General features: G+C 41.7%; 1 protein-coding gene across 3 annotated transcripts in view; it reads left to right on the top strand.

The window, feature by feature from the left end:
• The first annotated feature begins 2,965 nt into the window (after positions 1–2,965).
• The window catches only part of FAM13C (family with sequence similarity 13 member C), a 139,285-nt gene continuing 123,039 nt past the window's right edge, over positions 2,966–19,211 (top strand). For 2 of the 3 annotated variants that reach the window (XM_060090255.1, XM_060090246.1), the window contains exons 1-3: positions 3,323–3,477; positions 9,845–9,901; positions 13,855–14,050. In XM_060090255.1, the coding sequence (XP_059946238.1) occupies positions 3,416–3,477; positions 9,845–9,901; positions 13,855–14,050 (315 nt within the window). In that variant the 5' untranslated portion in view covers positions 3,323–3,415. Of the gene's footprint in view, positions 3,302–3,322; positions 3,478–9,844; positions 9,902–13,854; positions 14,051–19,211 lie in introns of those variants that run through there. The other variant, XM_060090264.1, reaches the window with a different exon arrangement.

The raw sequence follows: 19,211 nt of genomic DNA, 5'->3' as shown, positions 1-19,211 counted from the left end.
CAGGCTCAGTGGCCATGGCTCATGGCCCGGCCGCTCCGTGGCATGTGGGATCTTCCCGGACCGGGGCACGAACCCACGCTCCCTGCATCGGCAGGCGGACTCTCAACCACTGTGCCACCAGGGAAGCCCAGACACTCATTTTTTTTTAACATATTGAAGGTTTGTGGCAATCCTGTGTCAAGTAAGTTTTTTGGCACCATTTTTCCAACAGCATTTGTTCATCTTGTGACTCTGTGTCACATTTTGATAGTTCTCACAATATAGCAAACTTTTTCATTATTATTATATTTGTTAAGGTGATCCGTGATTAGTGCTCTTTGATGTTACTGTTGTATTTGTTTTGGGGCACCACGAATTGCGCCCATAGAAGATGATGAACTTAATTGATAAATGTTCTGTGTGTTCTGACCGCTCCACCAATTGGCCATTCCCTGTCTCTCTCCCTTTCCTTGGGTCTCCCTATTCCCTGAGACACGACATTATTGAAAGTAGTCCAGCTAATAACTCTACAATTGCCTCCAAGTGTTCAAGTGAAAGGAAGAATTGCACATCTCTCACTAGCATCAAAAGCTAGAAATGATTAAGCTCAGTGAGGAGGACATGTGAAAGCTATAGGCCTCTTGTGCCAAACAGCCAAGCTGTGAATGCAAAGGAGATGTTCCTGTAGGAAATTAAAACACAGCATCCATTCTGCAGCCCATGAATCAAGGAGTACTTTAGACTTTCAAGCCTTGTTGTCTAAGAAATAGATCTTGTAAGGCTGTAGCTGTCCTAGGTTGTGATTCCTCTGATGGATCTGGGCGAAGTAAGTTGAAAACCTTTTGGAAAGGAGTCACCATTCTAGATGCCATTAAGAACATTGGTGATTCATGGGAAGAGGTCAAAATATCAACATTAACAGCAGGTTGGATGAAGTTGATTCCAACCTTCACGGATGACTTTGAGGGGTTCAAGGCTTCAGGTGAGGCAGTAACTGAAAATATGGTGGAAATAGCAAGAGAACTAGAATTAGAAGTGAGCCTGAAGATGTGATGGAACTGCTGCAACCTCATGATAAACCTTTAACGAAAGAGTTGCTTCTTATGGTTAATAAAGACAGTGGTTTCTTGAGATGTAATCTACTCCTGGTGAAGATGCTGTGAAGATTATTGAAGTGGCAGCAAAAGATCTAGAATACTACACACACTTGGTTGAGAAAACAGTGGCAGGGTTTGAGAGGACTGACTCCAATTTGAAGTTTTGTTGTGGGGAAAATGCTATCAAACAGCATTGCATGCTCCAGAGAAATCATTCGTGAATGGAAGCTTAAGTTGACGTGGCAGACTTCCTTGTCTTATTTTAAGAAATGACCACAGCCTCCCACCCTTCAGCAACCTGACCAGTCAGCAGCCATCAACATTGGGGCAAGACCCTCCCCCCGCCAGCAAAAAGATTACAACCTGCTAAAAGCTCAGGTGACGGTTGGCATTTTTTAGGAATGAAGTATTTTTTAATTAAGGTATGTACATTGTTTTTTCAGACATAATGCTATTGCACACTTAGTAGACTACAGTATAGTGTAAACATAACTTTTATACATACTGGGAAACCGAAAAATTCGTGTGATGAGCTTTATTGCAACATTTGCTTTATTGTGGTGGTCTGGAAGCAAACCTGCAATATTTCCAGGGAATGCCTGTATTAGGCTTTTTTTCAGCTACTTTTAAAAATATTTAGAGAGAGGAAAGGAAAATTGCAAAGGACCTTAAGGAAATGTGTTGTTCTTTGAAAACTCTATTTTGATTTTTCAAAGTATAACTTTGAAAGTTAAAGATATGACTCTGATACAAATATAGGGACATATCAGAGATCTGTTAACTTTAATAAGGGGATCCATAAGAGGGCATCTATAAGATGATGATTAATGAGGGGATCTATAAGATGATGATGCTCTTGGTTCCAAGAGCGTTTTGAGGATCTGAACATTTGCAGGCATTTAGAAAGAATGTTAGTATAAGATTGTTAGGTTAGATGCAAAATTGGTGAAAGCTGCACAATGCAATAAAACCATCAATGCTGAGGTTATCATTTCCTCTGGACAGATTGGACAAAATGTGCCACGTTAACACCTAACTCCACAGGGTCAGGAATCTAACTAAGAGTGAATAGCATGTCAAACACAAGTCCATTTTTTTTAGAGAATTAAGCAGTCCTTGGGTGGACCTGTGAAAAATGTCTCGTGACACTGAAAGGTCTCGCTCTTTCCCCTTAGTACCAAGTTTTGAGTAATTTTTCTGATAATCTGAAAATGAAATTTTTGCTATCGTTTAACACACCGTCGGATATAATTTTGACTAAAAACCATCTCAGCTGCTTCTGGGAGTGGAGAGATTAAAAGAAGGGAATGGGGAATCTTCTTAATTCGAAATTCAAAATAAGCATCTTTCCCAGGTGACTGTTCACTCCATATCAAGGTCAACGGGCAGCAGAAATTAACAATGGAAAGAGTGCAGGACAAACATCTCCAGGGGAACGAAGCAAGTAGGGGCTAACAGCCTTCCCCTCCCCCAGCAAGGCTGCCTTTATTTAAAGGCAGTAGCGTGGGTGCATTTGCTCTCTCATCTTTTGTAAAGGTGGTTGGGAGTGGAGCTCGGGCGGGCTGCTCCTGCAGAGGAAACCCCATCTCGCGCATGGTCCCCCCCAGTCACCAGCTAATGCCTGGAACAAATTCTTCACCCGCCCTGCGTGGGCTCATTCACAGCTCTGCAGTCCGGGGCTGGGCGCTTCCTCTTCGGGACTGAAATAACAGAGTGCAGACAGATCTGGTGTGATGCAGCTGCCCTCTTTCAGAGGCTTTTCTTTTTCCTGGGCAATAAACACACACCCACACATCCACACCCCCAAAACAGCAGCTATGTTTCCCTCCCCCTTCTCGTTCCCTTCCAGCTTTTTCTGAACGGTCTCTGAATCTCTGCGAGCCTCCATCCCTAGAGGGAGGTAGCTCTGTAAAACTGGTAGGAGACGTCTGGAAGAAAGCAAGTCGCCCGCGGATTTCAGCACCTAGGCAGAAACAGTCAGGCTTTCCCGGGGGTGGCGGGCACCGGGAGGCCCGGATTAAACGCGGCGCCCGGCTGGCGAGATTGGGGTCGCGCGGTCACGCTCCAGGTGCTCCTCGAGGGGGTCCCGGGGTCCCGGCCCCGCCGCCGTGCCCCGCCCATCTCTGTCCCCGCAGCCTCGCGGGCTGCCGGGCTTTGTGGTTCGCCTGTGCGGCCGGGCCCCTGCTGGGGGTGTCGTTACGAGCATGTGCAGACAGCAGCCCAAGGTAGAGCGAGTGTGCCGGGGAGCCCTGAGACTTGCCTTGCAATGCCATGTTTGTGTATGTGCTCTAACTCCCGGAGAGCAGTCAGGGAGACGGCTCCCCGGCCGGACTTGGCTGATGTTTTCTTGTTTCTGTTTCAGCCTTCAGGATAATTCCTTCAGCAGCACCGCTGTAACAGAGTAAGTGATTCTTGTCACTAAAATAAGATTTGTATGCCTTTCTCAGGAAGCAACTATCGGGGAGGTATCCTCTACCGTTTCCAGCCGCTCTGGGTACTAGATGCATTGTCTCCTGTAATCTGGGGTTGTGAAGACCGCGAGACGTGGGGACTGATGGGCCCCAGAAATCTTTACAGGTTGAAATCAGTCTTTTAGCAACTACGGGAGAGTGATTAAAACAAACTGATGGCCTGCGGGAGCTCAGTGCTCCAAAATATGTGTTCTTGGAGTTCAGATTTTTAAAAAATAAATCTCTTTGACATGTCAGTAGGGAAGCTTTGTTGCATTTTGCCAACGTTGGTGTCTGTTTTCATGGAGCATGCTGTGTACATTTACGGCAAATAGGAGATGGATGTGAAATGAGTTGGATTCCAGTATGTGATAAATAGGCTAAACTTAGTCTCACCCTCTGCTGTGTACAGACTTTTAAGACACAGTAGAGTAAACTTTTCTTGCGTGCCCTTTGTCAATTTTGTCTTCTGCCCTCAGAGATCTGGCTATAGGAGGAATGCGTTATCTAGTCTCATGGTTAAAGCTTTCGATTGGGACGACTAACACCGTTCAAACATGGAATGAAGGAGTGAATATTTTACTCAAGGCCAGCATGCATGGTATTTTTTTATTAGATATTTATAGTTTGTGGTTTTAATTCTTGTCATCCCTTCCTTAATATGTTTTTCTAATACTATGTTATATGTATATGTTAAAAATTAACAGGTAGTATATTATGCTAATACTATATGTAACTGATATATAATTTACATATATCCATATATGTATGAAATATCTATACTTTATTTAGTAGTCTTTCTCTAGGCTAACTCATTATGTTTACTTCCGGGACCTTATGACAGAAGTCACTCTAAACATTTTTTCAGGAAAAAGGGGGTATAAGGTTGTATACTCAACTACATTTAAAAATGCTGCAAGTTTGATACAGAAGTCCCGGTAACTTGGGAGTTATTTGCTAAAGTTCCCTAAAAGGCAAATAAATTATGTGAGTTTCAAGTCACTGTCACAATGACTTGGTGATGGAGGGCTACAGGGCTTCCCAGGCCCTCTTGTTTTTCACATTCCTTTGTTTCTCTGTTTGGATATGCTGCTCTCTGTGTTGAGCTTTGGGCTCACTTAAGTTTAGTTAATTTTTTTTTTTAAAAAGGCCCAGGGTTGATTTTAGAAGATCCAATGTAAAATACTCATTGGGACCTGCTGTGTCCCATTAATGAGATTGCTTGGTAACGGTGCTACAACTTTGCTTTTCTAAAAGCCTAAGAGTGGGGAGGGATGCAGGCCAAAGTATGCAGGCCAAAGATGAGGCTGTGACTCCCTGGTTCAGGTGCACAGGTATTGCTTTCCTCCTTTTGCTGTGCTTACAGCACCAGATGCATCCTGGGCCTGATTCTCAGGACCCCTGTGTGGCTGAATCCCCAAAGTCAGCCATAGGCATAGCAGCTTCAAAATGGAGTTACTTAATTCTAGATTTCACATGGACAATTTTTTAAAAAATGGTTTTATAGTTAAATGCTGGGGAAAGTCTGGTACCTTGTCTTTGGACACTCCCCAAGGAGTTCTGATTGCATAAGATCCTGTTGTTGTTTTCACAGAAGTGACAATGATTTATTTTAAAAGGCACTGAGTGACAATGGGAATGCCATCTGGCTAATCTAAAAATCTGAGGAGAACATTTGAAGCATACCAAATCTTCATAGGTGTAACAGTACAGACGAGGGTCATTTAAAACTAGTCATCATCTAATATAGTATCTTCTCCTCCCCTCAGTAATATGAACCGTTTTCCGTGGTTCTCTGGGCATGACCCTAAAGTCAGCAGGACCAGGATGCACTACACTGAGACAAAGAAGTAGCATGTAATCAGTAAATGTTCACGTCTGGTCTCAGCATGCACAGAGGAGGCACTTGCCTCTCTTATATGTTTTAGATATGAGAAAACGTCCCCTTTCTCCTATCCCCACCCCACTCCTACTTCCTCCTACCCACATGTACTTATCTTTTTTAGTGCCTGAAATTCTACCTAGAGATGATTTTGTTTTTGGATGAAGAACTCTGGTGGTGACCCTTATTAAAATGGAAATTAAAAAGTCTGTGCCCCTGGGAGGTGGATTCAAATTGTCATCAATACTTTAATATAAATTATGTTATCAGCTAGTCTAACCTAAGAGGGTTCTGCGTGGCCAGCTGGGGGTCTTATAAGAGTCAAAGCGAAGGGGAATTGGGAGGAACTCAAGGACGTATTTTATGCTTTTCTCAGTTTCTCGCGTGCCTGGCCCTGTCTGTGCAGCTCTGGACCAATTCAATTTCTTTTGCTACCCAAATTCTTCTGAGATCAGAATGGCCTTGGCCTTCCCTTCTGTATCTGCAGCGCCCTTTCATCTGTTATTTTTCCATGGTCATTTCCTCTGTTGCCCTGGCTAACCCGTTATTTGAAATGAAGCCTGCCCAGCAATGAATTCTGCAACAAATTAGTTATCATGCAAAGCAGTAATTCTCAAAACCAACTGATTATCAATATCAACTGGGGAAGGGAATGGGGGCTTGTGAAAAATCCAGCTTCCCAGGCTTTATTCCCAAGTGGGAGCCAGCCCACTTGCCAGTCTGGGTTTTTAAACCTTTAAGTCAGTGTTGAACTGTTTAGAAGCACACTAGTTATGTGGGGAGAAGGGCAGTCTAATTTAAAAACTCGCATTCCTGGGCTCTACCCCCAGAGAGTTGATCTAGTGGGGGTGGGGATGAGGCTGGAACTTGCTATTTTTTTTCCATTTTTTAAATTAATTTATTTTTAAAAATTGAAGTATAGTTGATTTACAATGTTGTGTTAATTTCTGTACAGCAAAGTGATTCAATTATATATATATATATACACACACACACACACACATTCTTTTTCATATTCTTTTCCATTATGGTTTATCCCAGGATATTGCATATAGTGGAACCTGTATTTTAATCAGACACACTTTGAGAAATCCCACAGGATTGCAGGCTATACCCCTGCAACTTTGCCTTCAAGGGACATGGTACTGCAGGGAATAGAAGTCCCCTTCGGGGTACAACTACATTTTATCTAATCACCAGTCTGAGATCTCTCTTCTTATTTACCCCAAGACAAAAAAGAGAACCTCTCATGGGTACTTCTTTCTGCACCATTATTCTAAGAAACAAGTCTTCCTCTCTCTTGTGAACCCCTGGGAACATAGACTGAAGAGACTGTTCAGTGGGCTTAGTGTGGTGGAGCAGAAGCGACACAGGCATCATTGCTTTACGCCTTGGAATCCTGGGAAATTCCTTAGCCCCTATGTGAAGGTAGTTCCTGCCTCACACCACTGTCAGGCTTAATTGAGATCATATGAAAGAGAAGGTGAGCTATAAAGTACCATCTAACTTTTTCTTGTTTGTGGTTGATAGAGGAAGCAAAAGTCCAAATAGAGAGAAAAGTTACAACCCTGAGCATTTCACAGAGAAATGATGGCAAGGACAAATTATCCATGTATTGTCTGGGCAACCACAAATTAAGAACTCTAGGAACTTAGACTCTAGTTCATGAGAACCTCAAAGGAAGTCATTTAATAGATGTGTCTTCACATTTTTTTACTGTGAACAACAATAAACACATTTTATGTTGCAATCCAGCACAAATGTATAGACATGGTTTATTTAAACAAGTTTCGTGAAATAACACTTAACCCTCACTATACTGACATTTTCTATTCTGTTTCTCTACCAATAGTAACAACAAAATGCTGGTAGCTGCTGTATAATTTCAGGACCGCCTAATAGGTCACAATTTATAGTTTGAAAAAGTTTGTACTAGAAGATGCCTGGTTTTGATAATTTACAGAGAACATCATTAAAGGGTTGGTCTTTAAATTCTTTTATTGGAATAACATGTAGGAAGAGAATCTCATGCCCAAGACCAGTTAGACACTTGATCTGAGTTGATTTTTTTTCCAGGAGTAGGAATATTTGGATATGGGTTCCCAGTGTGGAATCCAGTTTTATAATTGGGCCAGTATTGTGCATTTGCGGGGGGCTCCTGGGTGAGGAATCAGTAGAACAATCAGAAAGATGTTAATTGAGTAGAGCTTGATGGTCTTCATCAAAGCAAATGAAAATTGAACTAAAAGAGCTTGTATATGTGTGCCACGGAAGCCATAAGGAGATCTATTTCATCACCATGTCTGCAAGCTAGGAATTGTGTTTCCTTGAGTGATGACTGGAGTTGTTCAGTAGTCCTTAAAATTGGATCAGCTAATTAGGTCTGGCTTCATATTTCAGAAAGCATCTGCAACTTTGTATGTTCTGGTGCCAATTTCTTATTTTTAACTAATTGTACTTTGGGAAGAAAAAATAATAAATCAAATGAGGGGGAGAAAAAAAAGTTCTTGCCAAATTCCCAAACAATAGGTATTGTTGAGCTCTAAGGTTGAAACTCTGTTTGAACCCTAGTTCTTTGGAAGCAACAATTCTAGATTTCTGTTCTTCATTGGCTTTTCTACTTAGCTAGGTTGTTTTTATTGGGAAACATTTTTATTCGTTACACAGCTCAGATGATCTATTACAGTAAATGCCTCTAATGGAGGAGAACAAGACAACATTTAGGAATTTAATTGTTGTTTTCTATGAGATGGACAAAGTGGGTTATTGAGAGTCAAAAAAAAAAAAAAAAAGGGAAAGCAAGGAAATTGAGTTCATTTTGTTAAGGAGAGCATTTTGTTAAGTCAATGCATTTTTTCCCCCCAGCTGCCAGCAGGTAAAGAGGGTTAGAGTCTGTAGGTGGACTTTGTTTAGTTCATTACAAAATCATAATTTAAAAGGGATAGTAAGGGAAGAGGACTGACACTTCCATCAATTTGTTTTGTGGGTAAGTTATACACCATTGCTGGTAAGGAATATTTTAAAGTTTTAAATGATTTCATGTAGTATAAATACTGTATTATGGTTATATCTACGTATGTAGATATTTATTTATTTATGTCTACTCATTACATTGGGACTCTGTCAGAGCAGGGTCTAGGTCTTTCTCAACTTTCTGTCCTTTAGCAGTAGTGCTACTCAAAGTGTTCACAAATTGTCTGTAACTTGTCTGAGACAAGAACAGTACAGGAATAGGGAGTATGCCTTTAATAACTTTTATAGAAATTTGATATTCCTGCGACCTTTTTACCAAATTATCTCTCCACAGTGGATTGGAAATAGAAAACCAACTGGTCAGTCGTGAATCCCAAAAAGTTTGAGAAGCACAGCTCCAATGCCTAAGGCAGTACTTGGAAGGCAGCGAGTGCTCAATAAATGCTTGTTCAATTATGCCAGGCAACAGACTTGCTGAGGGGCCCGAGTTAATGATTTGATTCAAGCATTTATTGAGTGTCTACTCTGGGGTAACATTGTAGGCACTGTGGCAGTGTATCTAGAAAAAGAAATGATGGTTGTTTCTTTTCATGGAATTAACAACTAATTTAAAAGATCTCAGAGGTACAAAGGAATTACATAAGAGTGCTAGGCAAGATCTAGTTGGTTACTAAAACCTCAGAATGAAGAGTAAACCATTCTGTACTAAGGTTAAAATGGGAACATGGCACGTGGGTGAACTTGGCAAGAAAAGTTCACAGAGCTTGCGAGGCTGGAGCAGTGAAGGCTGAGTAGGAGTTGAAGATGGAAAAAAGCATTCCAGGCTGGAGTGGGGTGGGGTGAGGTGGGGTGGGAAGGGCTGAGAATAGGAACGAAAGCTCACTCATACACTAGAGTGAGAGAATGGTCCTCCTCCAGAGGCACTTAGGCAGTGTGGAACACTGGAGAGTTTCCAATATGGAAGAGCCAAGAATTTTTCACGAGGTTATTTCAGAAGTTTTGTGAAAAGGAAGGATGTCAAGAAAGTCTGGAGGCCAACGGAGTGAGCCAAAGGGCAGCTGGTGTGGTTTGGGACGGCCTTGAGGCAGAAGAGATGCCAAGAGGCATGTAGCGGAGTCTCTTTTGAGCCAACAACAATCCACCAGTGTTGGTGTCACATGTTCCCTCAAGTGCTGTGAACACTTAGATCCTTGCTAAGATCCTGTTTGCTTAGGTGATGCAGAGTAGTGGATGAAAAAGGAGTGTTACCTCTGGTTCTAAGCATTTAAGCTCACGTGATACGACAATATTGGTATCATTCATTACCAGGTAGACACTGGGGAATTGACACTGGTTTGAGGGAGAGTGGTAAAGAGTGTTCCATTTTTTAGTTTCCTGTGCTAATCTTCAGATAATTTTAGACTGTTGCTGCTTCTGCTGCAGCAGACAGTTGGATCTGATGTGGTTTTATCTCCTCTCTCCAGGTGTGAAGAAGACACAGTCTCTCTGCATGAAGATCAGACTGACTGCTCTAGTCTCAGGTAGGACTCACCATTGCTTGGTTCTTAATTATGAAGGATAGAAACCATCTGGGTCTGGTATCTTAAGTCTCTTCTTTGAATTCTAATACTTTGTTCTCACGTTCTGTTTCTTCTAATAGATTATCAGCTGTTGAAGGAAGTTTTGTCTTGTCCACTTTTGTATACCCCCCTTAGCACTCAGGACGGTACCTTTTCTATGGAGAATGCTCAGTAAATGCCTATTGAATTCAACATTGATTAGCACATCTGTTCCCATCATAGACCTTAAGGAAGAGCTTCTAGATTTATTCACCAAATGTGGCATTGAGTGTCTGGAGTGTGATCTTGGTCATCACTGGGTTCATGATATGATGGCAGAAACTTCACGTTAACCATTTCTTCTACATTTGCTTCACTCAAGCACTTTCACATGCATTTTATTATTTAATCGAAACAACTGAAAGGAAGCTGATGTTTCCCTCCTCATCCTAGATGTAGAAACTGAGGCTCAGAGGGATTATAGCTCATCCAAGATAACACAGCCGCTATGAGGCAGAATTTGGACACTGGTCTGTGTGACACTTGTTGGATAACAGACGTTTGTTGAAGGCCTTTGTTTCATACATTTTTGTGTGCCAGAAACCAGTGGAGATACGGGATGGAGAAAGACAAACCAATCCCTGCTCCCAGGAATTCAGTTCACTGGAGGAGATAGGCAAGAATATAGATGATGATGCTACAGCGCATTAAGTGCTATTTTACTAGCGGGAAACAGAGGACTCACTTAGAATGACCAAATAGCCCAGGGAAGTTTCTGGGATGGATTCCTGAAGAAAATTACACATGGCACATGACTCTTTTTTTTGGTGGAATATAATAAGGCCAAAAAACCAAGCAGAGGGAAAAAAAAAAAAAAAAAAAAAAAAACCAAGCAGAGGGAGCAACTTACTGGCAAGCCAACAGAGGGCAGAGAAAATAATTTACCTTGAAGGTATAGCAGGCAGTTCAGGATGGCAGGAACCCTGAGAGCTGAGGATGCCAGGAGTGGTAAGAAATAAAGTTCCAGGGGCTTCCCTGGTGGCTCAGTGGTTGAGAGTCCGCCTGCCGATGCAGGGGACACGGGTTCATGCCCCAGTCCGGGAAGATCCCACATGCCGCGGAGCAACTAAGCCCATGCGCCATGGCCGCTGGGCCTGCACGTCCGGAGCCTGTGCTCTGCAGCGGGAGAGGCCACAACAGTGAGAGGCCCACATACCGCAAAAAAAATAAAATAAAATAAAGAGATAAACAAAGACCTGATTACAAAGGGTTCATATACCCTGCTGAGGAGTTTGGAATTTATCCTGGAGGTATTGGGAAGACTAAAAATAACCTTCAGTTTTTTCTTTGCAAATAACCACTCGCCCAAGGCCCCAAGTGAGAGTAGCCCCCATTTATTGGATTGTGGTCTTGAGCCACCTTTCTTTGGTAGGCATTTCACAGAGACTGTACTGCCTCTGTCACATAGAGATGCCGGCATCTTATGGATGAGGGTCACAGAGGTGAGGTGTTGTGGCTCCGGCTGCATTTCTAACAAGTAGGAAGATATTTTGGACTCTTGTTCTTTTCAGAACACCGTGCTCATTCTCAGTTATGACTGATTCCAGTAAGCGGTGACATAAATTACATTACCTATATTCTGTTTGGGGGATCCTGAGGAACCAGTAATAGGTTGGAAATGTATTTCTACAGATGACTTTTCTATTTAGGTTTTATATTTGTGTAATGAGAGAAAGATGCTTTTTGCCCCATTTTTCAAGTCCAGGATGACATTTATACCTTTTGGGCACCTTGAAAATATGATATATAAAACAAAATTCAGGTATTATTTTAGGAAGGAGTCTATCAAAAGCATCATTTTAGATTTGAAAAATCATTTTTATGCTTGAGTGTTCTAGAATCCTCCTCGAATGAAGAACATTTAGGTTATGGTAGAGATCGCTGTTGTTTCTTTCATTGCTCACCCAGGAGCATAGGGTGTGTGGATGAGCAGTATTGTCACTAGTGAAAGACATGCATTTCACATGAACTAGTGTAGTTCCAACTCATGGTTTGATATTGGTTTCCAAACCCATTAGTGACATACAATTTTTTTAAATTATAGATGATCTTAACGGAAAATATTAACCAGTGTCAGTGACATTGTTTTTTTGTTTGTTTTGTTTTGTTTTTGCGGTACGCGGGCCTCTCACTGTTGTGGCCTCTCCCGTAGTGGAGCACAGGCTCCGGACGCGCAGGCTCAGTGGCCATGGCTCACGGGCCCAGCCGCTCCGCTTCATGTGGGATCTTCCCGGACCGGGGCACAAACCCGTGTCCCCTGCATCGGCAGGCAGACTCTCAACCACTGCGCCACCAGGGAAGCCCGCTGACATTGTTTTATTGTTTGTTTTGTTTTTGTTTTCAGTTACTATCATGAAGAATTATTTCACCTGTTAGGTTTTCCTTTACCAGATACTAAGTTTGTCCTGAAGCTTAAGTTTAACTCTTTCACATAATTTTATTTCCACATCTTGTCCAACTGCATGCACCCCGGCCATGCTCCAGACATCCTGGCCCAGTGTTTTCTTTGTTCTTATCCCAGAGACTAACTGGAACTCATCTTCCTGATATCAGCTTAGTGAGTTTAATCTTTTATTTGTAAAAAGGCATGCTGAGCAGTCGACATAGAAATCCTTCTTTTGCTGATCTTGTCTATTGGCTTTGTGTATCCTTGAGCCATGAGGAATTGCTTGCTAGCTGACCTTGCCAAAATCTCTTTTATGGGTACTGCTGGTCAGGGCACAGGAGGGAAAAACACTGCCTGGGGGAAGTGGCCAGTCCTACAGAATTGCATGATCTAGTACTGAATGATTGCCAATGGGTTAAGGACAATCATATTGATCGTATAAAGGGAATGCTCCATCTGGCTATGGTAGTTGCTGAATTCTTAGCAAAATAAAATAAAATGCATCTAGATTTAAGAGGGACAAATGACTTCAAATAAGAGTGTTATTATGTCACTGTTTTTGAGGCAATGGAAGGGGCAGGGCGATGTTGTGTTAAATTTGATTGATGCGTGAAAATGAGCACTGCCCTCCCAGTGCTGAGTCTATGGAGGTAACTCCAGCCAGGTCAGTCTTCTCCAGCTGTTCCACACCCTCAGGACCCAGATACTGGGATCTTTGGCTTTTCATTGAGACGGTTGTTCAGATAGATGGCTTGGCTGGGTAAAACTTGGCTCTTGTCTTAATTCTAATCCGGTAGTATGTATTCTATTAAGATAGACCCCAGTTAGACTTTTAAATGCATCTGAAAGTTGTAAGGAGATGGTTAGAGACTTGCCAGTGAGGAGGAAGCATCATGCCTTGAACCAAGGACACATGCATGAGAGACTGGGGACCCACCTGACCACTCCAGGTCTGGGTGAATTAGCCCTTTATTTAATCTCTGGGGTTTAGAGTGTTAATCTATAATGTAGGAATGACAGTAGCTAACTGGAATATCTCACATTATTATTGGTGAGAGAAAAACCTGACATATGTGAAACTATCTTGAAGTGAAAAATGAAAAACAAATATGATAGTATGTGCAAAGCTACAACTACAGAAAGTATGTATCCACTAGCAAAGATGGGAAGGGAATGTGGCGTGATCTAAAAAGTGACATTCAGTTCTTCTGAAGCAGTCTACACTAAAAAGTTTGCTAGGTACCGTGTAAATGAGCAGCAGTGAGTATCGCCAGCCTCTCTTTCCCAGGGTGGATTATTAGACTCTTTTTGTTTTTGTTTTCAATTTGAAAGCAGTCACTGTTTATTAACTGACCAGATTACAGAAATAATCATGGTAGATACCTTAGTTCATCCTTCCAATAAGCCTGTTGATCTGGTCTTCCCTGTTGCCAGCATGTCCACCTTCTACAAAATGGGTGCTTTCTAAATTGGGTCTTTCCTGTTCTAGAGATGAAGACAATAAAGAAAATTATCCCGATGCCGGGGCTCCGCTAGAGGAGCCCGCACCGTCCCGTGAGCCGCCGCAGCATGTAGAGCCGCCCGCGAGGCTGGACGTGCTGCGACCCAGCATGGGCAACTTCAAGTCCCGGAAGCCCAAGTCCATCTTCAAGGCCGAGAACGGGAGGAGCCACGGAGAAAGTCAGGTAGCGGGCTCCACCTCCTCAGACCTTGGCCAAGAAGGGTGCTCCTCTGGCGAGAGCACCATTCCGGTGACGGTGATGGTCTGAGCACGTTATTTTGCAGGCGGAGATTAGCGTGACTTGTCATCGCACACCTGTGACTTGGGATGTGTGCGTGCGCCCCTCCTGTGGGTTAATAGAGGAGTGCGCTGGGCAGGCTGCTCATTTAGCGCTCTTTCAAACTGGTAGTCTCAAATGCTGGACTTTGACATTGATTTAGGGGAGCTGCTGCGTCCTTTGTGGGGGAGGGTGGAGGAGGATTTCCAATGAGTTTCACTTATCCAGGGTGTGTAACTCTGGCCCCAAACTTGGAGCCTCTTCTCAGCAAATCAGAAGTCCCAGGTTTATACAGAGCCATTCTTCTTAGGCTGCAGTTTAGTGGCTTTGGGAAAACACTCAAGCGTGTATGTGCATGATTGTACGTGTGTGTAGAATCTGGTTCTTTGAGGTAGATAAGTATTTAAATGTATGAATGAAGCATCTTTCCAACTTCATTCAAGTAATACATTTTATACACACTTATTTATTTTACTTTTCTAGTCGTAGAGGGATGTATCAAAGAATGTGATTTTTAAAATTCTTAAATACCCCGCAAATAATTTATGGTGCTTTTAAAAGAGATGAAACGAATATAATCCATTTTAATCTTACTGGGAGGTTAATGGTCCCAACATTAAGATTATACTTGTAATGCACCTAACACAGTTTTGGGGACATAGGTGCTTCATTAATGTGACCTTTGCTTTTTTGTTAACAGCTAACTGTTAACTTTAAGAATAATGTGGGAGGCTCTCAGTGTAATATGTTAATTATCTAATCATTTGAAGTCCAGTCCAACTTTGCAAATGGGCACCAGGTGATCTTCCTGCTAGAACAACTTTGGCTGGGCAGTTTATTTGACCTTGTAATTTTCTTATTTGCCTTGTGTTTTTTATCTCATTTCTTTTTTGGCATTGTGACCTCTTATTTAGTCAGTTAATTTTGCAGTGAGATGATATGCCGTGAGCATTTATGAAGTTCTGTTGTAATTTTCTGAAACTGAGTTGAATTGTAGAGAGAGGTTAAGTGTGAAATATCATTTGAGTTATGATTAACTTGAGACCCTGCCTATTACTAAGTGTACCCAACACTTTTTTGATTAGGAGTCTGGTGCTGGGGAGGACACAGGTACCCAAAGGGCTGCCTGCAGAGTCTGACTGGGTCCGGAGAGACTCTGACCTTGAATCTCCTACTAAAGGTCACCTGTGACATTGTGGGCTTTGGGTGACCAGCCGTCTCTCCTAGAATGCCCTCTTTCTTGTCATCCTGTAGTCTGGCCTCAGAGGAATTACACAGTCGTCACTTGTAATAAGGTGCTAATGGGGCATGTAATTTCCAGCATGTTGCTCATGCACAGGAAGATTCCAGGAGAGTGAGATGTTTGTACAGTCTTTGCGGATAATACAGCATTGGAATCCGGGACTGCACTTAAAATTTCCAGTTCATTCCAAACATCCCTGTGTACACAATGAGATTGTTTTCCCTGTAATGACTAAGAGAACTTTGATAATATCATTTTAGGTCTTGCATATTTTGGAGAAATTTGAAACAGGTTTCATTCTTCCCATTGTCTTTGGAGAGATATAATTAACACTGGTTGAGTACTGATCAAGAACTGAGCATCTATAAATAATATTATTATTAAAATCAGCTGACACTTATTTAAGCATTTACTGTGCTCCAGGCATGTACCATGTTTACAACAATCCCATGGAATGGCTATTATTATCTTTTTGTACAAATGGGAAAATGAAGGCTCAGAGGGATTACATAACCTCTTTAGTCAGATTTGGAAGAACTTGAGTGGAATGTCTTTTCCATAAAAGCACAATATTTCTAACAAGAGGTACCCAGAACTTCCAAGTATGATTCTGCTGATTTACTTAACCCCTTTTTATACAAAACCTTTTATTTCACTCTGGAATTCTTTTCCTTTGGTCATATATTGTGTTGCTAAGCAGTAATTAGTTATTGAGAAAGGATTACTTTGGAGAGAATTTTATAAGTGTTTTTCTTCTCTGCCTTAAAGCTTTGTGATGTTGGTCACATAAGCTAGACAAACCTTGTTTGAGTGAATGTTAGCTCCACTAAGACTTAGGTTCGTTGAAGTCAGTGAGTCAGTCTTTCTTGTCCACCTTTGGATCTCTGGCACTCAGTCACTCAGTATTATTCAATGAATGACTCAAAACTGTTAATATATATATATATATATATACACACACACACACACACACACGTGCGTGCGTTATATATACAATTACATATATAAATTTTTTGTAAAATGGTGTATATATATTTTTTTTTCTGTAAAATGGAAGCATTATATCTTTACTCAGTTATAAAAAGTCACATTTCAAAAGAGCATACAGAGAGATTGGTTCAAGATGGCAGAGTAGAAGGACGTGCTCTCCCTCTTTCGAGAACACTGGAATCACAACTGCTGAACAATCATCAACAGGAAGACACTGGAACTCACCAAAAAGATACCCCACATCCAAAGACAAAGGAGAAGCTACAATGACATGGTATGAGGGGCACAATCACAATAAGATCAAATCCCATAACTGCTGGATGGGTGACTCACAAACTGGAGAACACATACCACAGAAGTCCACCCACTGGAGTGAAGGTTCTGAGCCCCACGTCAGGCTTTGAAACCTGGGGGTCCGGCAATGGGAGGAGGAATTCCTAGAGAATCAGACTTTGAAGGCTAGCGGGATTTTATTGCAGAACTTTGACAGGACTGGAGGAAACAGAGACTCCACTCTTGGAGAGCACACACAAAGTAGTGTGAGCATTGGGACTCACGGAAAGGAGCAGTGACCCCATAGGAGACTGAACCAGACTTACCTGCTAGTGTTGGAGGGTCTCCTGCAGAGGCGGGGTGGGTGGGGGGGGTGGCTGTGCCTCACCATGAGGACAGGGACACTGGCAGTAGAAGTTCTGGGAAGTACTCCTTGGCGTGAACCCTCCCAGAGTCTGTCATTAGCCCCACCAAAGAGCCCTGATAGGCCCCAGTGTTGGGTTACCTCAGGCCAAACAACCAACAGGGAGGGAACCCAGCCCAACCCATCAGCAGACAAACAGATTAAAGTTTTACTGAGCTCTGCCCACCAGAGCAACAGCTCTACCCACCACCAGTCCCTCCCATCAGGAAACTTGCACAAGCCTCTTAGATAGCTTCATCCACCAGAGGGTAGACAGCAGAAGCAAGAAGAACTATAATCCTGCAGCCTGTGGAACAAAATCCACATTGACAGATAGATAGACAAGATGAAAAGGCAGAGGGCTATGTACCAGATGAAGGAACAAGGTAAAACCCCAGAAAAACAACTAAATGAAATGGAGATGGACAATCTTCCAGAAAAAGAATTCAGAACAATGATAGTGAAGATGATCCAGGACCTTGGAAAAATAATGGAGGCAAAGATCAACAAACGCAAGAAATGCTTAACAAAGCTCTAGAAGAATTAAAGAACAAACAAACAGAGATGAACAATACAATAATTGAAATGAAAACTACACTAGAAGGAATCAGTAGAAGAATAACTGAGGCAGAAGAATGGATAAGTGACCTGGAAGACAGAATGGTGGAATTCACTGCTGTGGAACAGAATAAAGAAAAAAGAATGAAAAGAAATGGAGACAGCCTAAGAGACCTCTGGGACAACATTAAACGCAACAACATTCGCATTATAGGGGTCCCAGAAGGAGAAGACAGAGAGAAAGGACCCAGGAAAATATTTGAAGAGATTATAGTTGAAAACTTCCCTAACATGGGAAAGGAAATAGCCACCCAAGTCGAGGAAGTGCAGAGAGTCCCATACAGGATAAACCCAATGAGAAACATGCTGAGACACATAGTAATCAAATTTGCAAAAATTAAAGACAAAGAAAAATTATTGAAAGTAGCAAGGGAAAAACGACAAAATACAAGGGAACTCCTATAAGGCTAACAGCCAATTTCTCAGCAGAAACTCTACAAGCCAGAAGCAAGTTGCATGATATACTTAAAGTGCTGAAAGGGAAGAACCTACAACCAAGATTACTCTACCCGGCAAGGATCTCATTCAGGTTCGATGGAGAAATCAAAAGCTTTACAGACAAACAAAAGCTAAGAGAATTCAGCACCACCAAACCAGCTCTACAACAAATGCTAAAGGAACTTCTCTAAGTGGGAAACATAAGAGAAGCAAAGGACCTACAAAAACAAACCCAAAACAATTAAGAAAATGGTCATAGGAGCATACATATCGATAATTACCTTAAATGTGAATGGATTAAATGCTCCAACCAAAAGACACAGGTTTACTGAATGGATACAAAAACAAGACGCATATATATGCTGTCTACAAGAGACCCACTTCAGACCTAGGGACACATACAGACTGAAAGTGAGGGGATGGAAAAAGATATTCCATGCAAATGGAAATCAAAAGAAAGCTGGAGTAGCAATACTCATATCAGATAAAATAGACTTTAAAATAAAGAATGTTACAAGAGAAAAGGAAAGACACTACATAATGATCAAGGGATCAATCCAAGAAGAAGATATAACAACTATAAATATATATGGACCCAACATAGGAGCACCTCAATACATAAGGCAACTGCTAACAGCTCTAAAAGAGCAAATCGACAGTAACACAATAATAGTGGGGAATTTAACACCTCATTTACACCAATGGACAGTTCATCCAAACAGAAAATTAATGAGGAAACACAAGCTTTAAATGACACAAGACCAGATAGATTTAATTGATATTTATAGGAAATTCTGTCCAAAAACAGCAGATAACACTTTCTTCTCAAGTGTACACAGAACATTCTCCAGGATAAATCACATCTTGGGTCACAAATCAAGCCTCAGTAACTTTCAGAAAATTGAAATCATATCAAGCATCTTTTCTGACCACAGCGCTATGAGATTAGAAATCAATTACAGGGATAAAAAACGTAAAAAACACAAACACATGGAGGCTAAACAATACATTACTAAATAACCAAGAGATCACTGAAAAAATCAAAGAGGAAATCAAAAAATACCTAGAGACAAATAACAATGAAAACACGAGGATCCAAAATC

The sequence above is a fragment of the Mesoplodon densirostris genome, chromosome 1 (assembly GCF_025265405.1).
Source record: "Mesoplodon densirostris isolate mMesDen1 chromosome 1, mMesDen1 primary haplotype, whole genome shotgun sequence".
In the NCBI taxonomy this organism is placed as follows: Eukaryota; Metazoa; Chordata; class Mammalia; order Artiodactyla; family Ziphiidae; genus Mesoplodon; species Mesoplodon densirostris.
This window is presented reverse-complemented; position numbering and strand designations above follow the sequence as displayed.